This window comes from Myotis brandtii, unplaced genomic scaffold, assembly GCF_000412655.1.
Source record: "Myotis brandtii unplaced genomic scaffold, ASM41265v1 scaffold889, whole genome shotgun sequence".
Classification (NCBI taxonomy): Eukaryota; Metazoa; Chordata; class Mammalia; order Chiroptera; family Vespertilionidae; genus Myotis; species Myotis brandtii.
The window spans coordinates 309,594-318,858 of record NW_005371640.1 but is presented as its reverse complement, the minus strand read 5'-3'; the positions used below and the strand labels follow the sequence as shown (position 1 = coordinate 318,858).

General features: G+C 43.2%; 1 protein-coding gene across 1 annotated transcript; it reads left to right on the top strand.

Moving 5' to 3' along the window:
- The first annotated feature begins 6,383 nt into the window (after positions 1-6,383).
- Positions 6,384-7,516, top strand: SMIM9 (small integral membrane protein 9). The gene is made up of 2 exons (XM_005885046.1): positions 6,384-6,522; positions 7,383-7,516. The coding sequence occupies exons 1-2, from the start codon at positions 6,384-6,386 to the stop codon at positions 7,514-7,516; spliced, it is 273 nt and encodes a 90-aa protein (XP_005885108.1).
- The last annotated feature ends 1,749 nt before the right edge of the window (positions 7,517-9,265 follow it).

The window sequence follows — 9,265 nt, the reverse complement described above, 5'->3', positions numbered from 1 at the left end:
GTCAGGGCACATGCCCGGGTTGCAGGCTCGGTCCCCAGTGTGGGGCATGCAGGAGGCAGCCGATCAATGATTCTCTCTCATCATTAGTGTTTCTGTCTCTCTCTCCCTTCCTCTCTGAAATCAATAAAAATATGTTTGAAAAACAGAAATAAAGTATGAGAACTTTGGCATTTTCAAGGGACTAGTTCTGAGACCATCATAAATTCTCCTGATCCAATGAAACCACTATAACATAGAATTCCCGTCATAAAATGTAGTAAAATACAATTGTTTATATAGTATACAATCATAAGGTTGTCTTAAGTGCCCCTCCCACCGCTATTAACATGGCACCACTAGCATAACCAACCATCCCAGTTTGGCCTGGACTGTCCCGGTTAAAGCAAAGCCCTTGCCGGTCCCTTTGCCCCTCCCTCCTGGGCCCAGAGCGTTCCCTAACTCCAGTCCAACATGCCTCTCAGACTTGCCTTCTACCCGTGAGCCTGGCCTCTGGGTTACTTCGTGCCCTGCACTGCCCTTGGCACAATCATTTTCCTGTGTATTGAAAGGATGCAGCCTGGTGAGCGTGGCTCAGTGCTTGAGTGTTGACCTATGAACCAGGAGATGACAGTTCGATTCCTGGTCAGGCACATGCCCGGGTTGCAGGCTCGATCCCCAGTGGGGGGGCATACAGGAGGCAGCTGATCAATGATTCTCTCTCATCATTAATGTTTCTATCTCCCTCACCCTTCCTCTCTGAAATAAATAAACATTTTTAAATATATTTATTGATTTCAGAGAGGAAGGCAGAGGGAGAGAGAGATAGAAACATCAATGATGAGAGAGAATCATGGATCAGCTGCTTCCTGCACACCCCATACTGATGATTGAGCCCACAATCCAGGCATGTGCCCTTGGCCGGAATCAAACCCAGGACCCTTCAGTCCACAGGCCGACGCTCTATCTACTGAGCCAAACCAGCTAGGGCTAAACATATATTTTTTTTTAAAAAGAAACACAGTCCAAGCAGACACTGCCCTGAAGCTTCCCAAAGCACTTGTCATTAAGCCTGCACTTTAGGGGAGTGTTGCATACTATTTAACTCTTAAGCATTTCTGCAGCTGCTAGGAGACTGGTCTTTCCTTCCATGTAGTCAGGCAAAAAGATATATCTGAGGAAACCCATCTGGAAAGCGTTCTCCTCTGACAAATGAGGCCTCTCCCACAGCCACCACTTCCTCCTCTGTAGAAAAACAATGTATCTAAACTTGGCGGAGGCTTCGAACATTGAAAATAAAACTCTCACTTTTTTATTATCCTGGTCAAACATGGAGCAACACATATTTGGGGATCAGATCATCACAGCCTGGAAGTTAAAAGGCAAGTCATTTTGACATCCTGCAAAATGGAGATAATATAAGAACGCCTCCATTAAAGTCTGGTTTTGCCTCCTTAAAAATAGATATCTTATTCAGCCATCTTGGGGCACTGTTAGTGGTATATTCTTACCTCAGAAACTAGTGTTCTAGCCCAGCCAGCATGGCTCAGTGGTTGAGCGTCGACCTATGAACCAGGAGGTCACGGTTTGATTCCAGTCAAGGGCACATGCCCAGGTTTCGGGCTCAATCAATAAAAAATTATATATAATGTTCTTTTTCATTATATTTTTATTTATTTCACAGAGGAAGGGAGAGGGAGAGAGAGATAGAAACATCAATGATGAGAGAGAATGATCGACCGGCTGCCTCTTACAGCCCCACCGGGGATTGAATCTGCAACTTGAGCATGAGCCCTTGACCAGAATCAAACCCGGGACCCTTCAGTCGGCAGGCCGATGCTCTATCCACTGAGCTAAATCAGCTAGGGCTAAAACTAGTGTTCTTAAACTGAGGCTCATAGATGGGATTCAAGAGCCCCCAAATCCCCTGGATTAGGTACATTTATGTATGAATGCATATGTGTGTTTTCTGACAAGAGTGTCGAAAGACTTAAGAAGATTTTTAAGGGCACAGGGCTTTAAAAATATCAGAAAGATGTAGAAATGAAGCCATTTGGTCTTAATTCTAATCAACAAAAAATATAATAGGTTAGGATCACTAATACAAGAATAAACTCTGTGTTTTGTGTACTCACAACTGTAAACCTCCCTTTGCCCCACCCTGCACAATCGCAGTCCACAGCTGATCAAAGTGCAAATGATTTATGGTCCTATAAGGTTCTTTTAAGGTTAAAGGTTAACTTACAGGAATCAATAACTCGTTTTGCTTTATAGCCTGGTAGAGAAGTTAACCCCAAAGGTGATATGGTTTTATTTCTGTAAAAGGTTAAACACTCATGTCTAATTTATTAATTTTTTTACGGGTTCCAAAGGGAAATGCTACAGAGTATTTCATCGATTCACAGTTAACAGTTTTGTGAGAGGATCTTCAGGGAGCTTTGTGCCGCAAAGTGCATTATAAAAGGCAATCGCTACTCACGCTATCTTTGACGAAATCTGAAATAGTATAATTTAATAATCTGATTTTGGCATTCTTTTCCCATTGACTATATATACATCTCTAGTTCTCCAATGTTCTTGGAACCAGCTTTTTTGTCTTCCTGCTGATTTCCTAAATAAGCAGTTAAATAAGACATTGACACATAAACAAATGACCTTTGAGAGTTGTGTTTTACCCTTGAAATAAAAATGTAAATGATGATATTTTTAAAAAGAGAGGCACTGCCCGGTCAGTGTGGCTCAGTGGTTGAGCATCAAACTATGAACCAGGAGGTCACTGGTTCAATAATTCCTGGTCAGGGCACATGCCCAGGTGGCAGGCTCGATCCCCAATGTGGGGCGTGCAGGAGGCAACTGATCAATGATTCTCTCATCATTGATGTATCTATTTCTCTCTCCTTCTCCCTTCCTCTCTGAAATCAATAAAAACATATTTTTAAAAAATAAACAAATTACTGAGTTAGAAAACCATATTAAATTGAACTCACAGTAAAAAGTAATATAGCCAAAACAAAATTTTAAAAATTAGAAATGAAGTCTTGATCCAGAAGAGCTTATATAGAGGGACTGAGAGAGCAATGGGGAATTTCTGTCCAACAAGTATAGTTTCAGTTATGCTACATGAATAAGTACTAGAGATCTGCCATACAGCATAGTTTCTATAGGGAATAAGGTATTGTGCCCTTCAAAAGTTGTTGAGGGTAGATCTCATGTTAAGTGTTCTTACCATAAGAAATTGAAAGTCCTGAAGGAAAGATCAGAATGAATGTGGTCAAATAAAACAATATAAAAATTTTTACTTGAGATAAAATAATAATAAAAAATGTGAATCTTCAGATCAATAGAGTCTCTTAGTACAAGGAAGGACTAAGGAAAGACCAGAACAGAACATAGCCAAGAAACAACTGGATTTACACTAAGAATCCTTCAAAACAGCCAGGAATTGGTGGCTTTGGTTAACTCTGGAAATGGAAGCACAGGTGGCATGCTAAATTGCTTGAGAAACTGTTGAATTAGACAGTTTGAAAAGTAGTTTAATCCTACAGTTTACAATTTTCTATTCAGTTCCACACAGCAACACGAGTAGAAATTGATTCTCTCAAGAGGTTAGGAGAGAGGATCTAAGAAAAGGGAGGCACCAGGCATGATCAAGAAAGAGACTCTTACTCAATTAGCATTCTTTCCTTCCCTACCTCACAGATAGGAGTTACCATACCAGCAGGAGTAATTGACCCTGGTATTCATGAGGAGTCAGGGCTGCTGCTACACAATAGGGGCAGAGAGTAATACCTACACTGGGCACTCAAGGGAACAGGGGGTATCTCTTAGGACTGAGTGCAGCAGTGGGGACTGTGGCTTATCCCATTAACCCTCCTTTTATAAGTTTTCTAGAGATTGTGACCAATCAGAACCTTGGAGAAGATGTCATATATGTTAAAAAATGCATTATCTAATTTGTCATTAATCTTCTTTCTTTACAATATTTTGCCATATGAAAGCTTTATATTTTTTATGGAATGCATTTATCAGTATTTCCATGACTTTTTGGGTTTTATGACATGCTCAGAGTAGCTTCTTCCACATTGATTATAAAAACGTTCACCCATAATTTATTTCAATATGTATAGGGTTTTACTTTTGTTTAGTTCTTAACCCATCTAGAATTTGTTTTTGTGCATAGGGCTCTCACTTTAATGCATCCAAATGGGTAGCTAATCATTATATTAAATCATCTTTTTTTTCCTCTACTGATGTAAAATGCCACCATTTTCATCTATTAAAGTTCCATATATGCACTATTGTAAACTGTAGTAGCTACCATGTGGCAAATAAAATACCTTAGAATTCTTCACATGTTAAGAGGATACAGCTACTGTAAGGATGGGTTTCAGAATCAACACAGATGTTTATGCATAGACAGAAAAAGATGTCTGTATGCCTAACTGTCAAATGGAGAGAGGCTGAGGAGGGTCAAATGCAGTAATGATGTCATAAGGAGTGGTAGAATTCTATTTGGAACTTCAGAGACGTAAGGGGGAGAGCGTTACTAGCTTCTTCCGTTGTACTTTGAAGGCTGAGGTCAAATTCACTGCTTCTTTGGATCCGTTGGTGGTAAGTCAATTTTCAGGTAAGTGGTTTCCCACCTAACATGGCTGTCTTTGTACCCTATCACATAGTGGATGAGTGTATCAGTTATAAATGTCTTAAGTAACAGAAAACCCAAATGACAGTGACTCAAATAGGGAGTTATCTTTCTCATACAAGCAGTCTCAAGGTAGGCAAATGGACATGTTGGTTTAGTGGCCTGAAGTTGTCAGAGCCAGAATAGATGTCACTTTCTTGACCTTTTTCTCATGTGCATTGCCTCATGGTCACAAGATGGCTGCTCCAACTTCGGCTAACACTTCAACAATGGTCAAGGCAGCACAAAGGAAAAATGGCAGCACCTTCTCTTTGATCAATACAGCAAAAAGTCTTCCCAGAAGCTACCCATCAGATCTCTGTTTGTTTCTTTGTCTCCTCATTTTGGTAGCCTCCCTGTGTTTTTTTTCTATATATTAGGTACAGTTGCTACATCTCCCAAGCTTTGTAGAGTGGCCTAATGTAGTAGGTGTTCTGTAGGGTCCAATGACACAGCCTCCCTAATCACCCAAGCTGGGCATTGAAGGTGTGGGCTGTGTACACCCTCCTTTTGTAGTTGAGCCTTGATTGCTGTTGGCATGTCAACGGGAGGAACTCACCCCCAGGCCAATCAGCTACAAGGACTGGCTGGGACCATCAGCCAGCAACTCTAACCACCTATCACTGTGGAGGATCCCTGTGCAGGGTTCCATCCCACAGAGAAGGGCTTACTTCAGCGGGGCTCCTGTGCTCACTGAGTCTGCTCCTTGAGTGTGTCACTTATGGAGGTGGTTGAGTGGTAATGCTCTGGGGCATGGTCTAAAATTGTCCATTGGGTGCACTGGTTCTGGGGCCTCCTGAGAGGTGCAGGCCATGGTCAGCCACTGCCTGTGTTCTGCTCAGGACCACCCAGCATGAGCTACAAAGTGATCTGCAGATGGCTGCTACTTCTGCTGGGCTTGTAGGTACCCAGGAGAGGCCAAGCTGCAAACAAAGGCTGGCTGCTCCTGATGCCAGGGCTGATGCCACTTAGAAAGAAGAAGTAAGAGACACACCGAGGCCAGCAGCTGCTTGCTTGAGAGATTTTTAGGAAATCGGAAGCATGAGCCAAGACAGGCCATTGCTGTGGAAAAGCCACTGGAAACAGCTTGGGTGGTTCCAAAATTGGGGGGGGGGCACTTTGGGAATCACTAGGGTGGGGAAAACAGTGTGAGCCCAGTTAATGGAGTCTCAGATGCCAGCTCTGTGGGGGGAGGGCTCATCAAAGGAACAATGGCCTCTGCCAGCACTCCTGTCTGGGAGAAAGCTGCCCCCCCTCTCCCCCAGGTCTTACCCTGATGCCAGACAATTCAGTTTCTCCCCATATGTCTGTGGTGCCTCTCAAGCTTCTGCCCAACTCTGGAGCTCAGAGGGAGTGAGTCTGAGTTGTTCAGTGTGTAGCCATTTAAGAGGAACTGCCTGGCCCTACCTGGTTTGGCTCAGTGGATAGAGCGTCAGCCTGCGGACTGGAGGGTCCCGGGTTCAATTCCAGTCAAGGGCACATGCCTGGGTTGCAGGCTTGGTCCCCAGTAGGGGGCATGCAGGAGGCAGCAGATCAATGATTCTCTCTCATCCTTGATGTTTCTATCTCTCCCATCCTCTCTGAAATCAATAAAACAGATATTTTTAACAAAACTAACCCATCATTTTGTAACTTTTCAGACAAAGCCGCCTTGGAAAGAGCCAAGGAAAAACATCCATCTTTCCTTGGCTGAGCGAGTGCAGCTCAGCGGCCCTTGGGAGAATCCATGAACCTCCCGAAGTTGCTGATCGTTGGATTTCTGCTGTGCTCTCTAACTTGCTTCTTGAAACCTCTGGTTTCCTCTTCGTCATCTTTAACTGCTTATAGACTACAAAAGGAGGACAGATCAAAACCCCTCTCAAAGGGTTTGTCTGTTGTTAGAATGAATGTTCCTGTCTTCCTAAGACATAACATGCATGCCTCAGGTCAGTATTTAAAAGTAATGTTCACTTCCTAAAGAAAACACCCACTATCTCGAGCCTTACCTTAATCAGTAGACTCCCTCTAAAGCTCCTTCTGCCAGTTGCCCTGGCCCCTTCCCCCTTTGGATGCTGGTGGCCTTCTCCTTTCTCTTTCTGGGACACTCACTACCCTCACAGCCTCCCGCAGAACTCCCAGACATACTGTGGGCAACAACATGCTCCTTATTCAGTCATGCTCTTCTTTCACAAAGTACCCCATTTACTCACCAAGACCTCAAACCAGCCCCTAAGATGTCTAGGGCAGAGATTATTGTTCCTATTTGACTCATAAGGAGGCAAAGATTATATCCATCTGTGGCTACCTTTTTAAAAATATATATTTTTATTGATTTCAGAGAGGAAGGGAGAGAGAGAGAGAGAGAGAGAGACATCAATAATGAGAGAGAATCATAGATCAGCTGCCTTCTGCACGTCCCCTATTGGGGATCGAGCCCACAGCCCGGGCATGTGCCTTTGACCAGAATCGAACCTGGGACCCTTCAGTTGGCAGGCTGACGCTCTATCCACTGAGCCAAATCGGCTAGGGCTGTGAATACTTTTTAAATTATTATTTTTATTTTTAATGTGGACCCCTTGAACATCTTAGAGGCAGCAAAGCAAAATAGATAAGGATATGGGCTCTGGCCAACTGTAAGAGCGTTATACCTGGGACAACTATTTGAACTTGAATCAGGGTTGAAATCACAGCCTCTTCATTTACGTACTTGACCTCTCCTCAATGAAACTCTATGCTCTTTCTGCAGAAAACTACAGGTCCTGGATGAGCAACTTCAAGGGTTACTTGCGGGATCTCATCAAAAGCTCCCTACCTCCGGCAGCCATTTTTGCCTTTCTTGTGAGCACCGCGCTAATGGGAACCCTTTGCTGCCTCACGTAAGCTGCTGTGGGATGAGGGGAGGGGAGGAGAGAGGGAACCCAAGGAAGAGACAGGAACATTCAGATTCCACACCAGCCTGCACATCGGTAACTCGGGGAAAATGATAAGGAATGTGATTCTGAAACCAAGGTGTGGTGTTTGAGTCCAAGTTCGTTGTCTTGCAAAACTGAAGATGGATTTGTAGACAAAAAATGGTTAGCGGAAGCAAAGTTTATTGAGAGAAGCCAGTCCTGGAAAAGGTGCAGCTGGAGTTCCAGGAGCAGGCCAGGGTCCAGAGCTTCTGTTCCATGTTGCAATTGGGTGTAGTTCAGCATCCAAGCGAATTAAAGTTCATTAGTCCATGTGTAGAGTCCCACATGGCCATAAGCAGAGAGAGAAAGAGAGAAAGAGAGAGAGAGAGAGAGAGAGAGAGAGAGAGAGATTCTTTTTCTAGGGGTAGATACATGCCTTGCTAGCTCCTGATTAGTCCTTTCAAAGAATTCTGCTTAGTAACATTCTTGTGATTGGTTATACGCCTCACTGCCTTGTGATTGGTTGTCTACAAGCTGCTGGTCTTAGCAATATCTATACATTTTAAAGCTTACGTCTGCAAGCACCCTTCTTTCCCCGTCCAGCTGGGTTTCTTTAGTAACTTCCGCAAGCTGGTTTCCCCAGGTTTCTCCTGTTTCCGCCCACCCCCCATGGTCCCCTCACTGTCTACCTAGCCCTTCCATCTCCTCAATTATGGCAACAAAACTCTGAAAGGCCATGTGCCCCCTTTTCAAAAGCTTCCCCTACTTTCTTTTTTTACTCCAACCTGCTCTTTCCATTACCAGCAACTTACAGGTGACCTTTAATAACCAGTGTTTGCAACTGATCTTTTTTTTTTTTTACTAACTTTATTAACTCTTAATTATCCTTCCTTTTGGTTTAGGAACTATACATGGAAAATATATAATTAACTGTTTTTTCAATTGCCTGAAAATTTACCAAAATATTTATCTACATCATCAATTTTCAACCAGTGTGCTACAAGAATTTTTAAAATATGCAATACTAGGCTATTTACTCAGGGGCACTGACCTCTTTTCTCTTAGATTTTCAAATTTAAAAATGACTACAGCCAACACAATAGCTGTCTAGTGTGAATGAATCAAAATTATACCTATTTTTGTCAGAGAGGCATAAAGTTTAATATTATTTGGTGTGCCACAGAACTTTAGTCGTTTGGTCATGCCACAAGTTGAAAAAGGTTGAAAATTGCTGCTCTACATAAGTCACATGAAGCCAAAGAGATTCCTGAAATAGAAACAATACAGTTACAGAGAGTTAGAAAAGCCTAAATTTCATTACTTCAGTTCGGACTTATCAAGAGATACCTACCTGACTGTCTCTGTCCTGGTTGTTAGAGAGACAGAGGAATAATGACAAAGCTGATGGGTCAGTGCTATGGTGGGGAAGCCTATGAAAGCGTGTGATGGGATTATAGAAGGCTTTGTGTGGTAAAGGGCTGTTCAAACTTTACAATCTAATAAAGTAGCTGAGGGCAAAGATTAGATTGAGGGTGTGGCATCTCCACCTATGACTCCTAAGAACCCCAAGATGATCACAGGATCAAGAACTATGTCTAAGCCTGGCCAGTGTGGCTCACCGGTTGAGCAATGACCTATGAACCAGGAGGTCACAGTTCGATTCCTGGTCAGGGCTCGATCCCCAGTGGGGGGCGTGCAGGAAGCAGCCAATCAATGATTCTCTCTCGTCATTGATGTT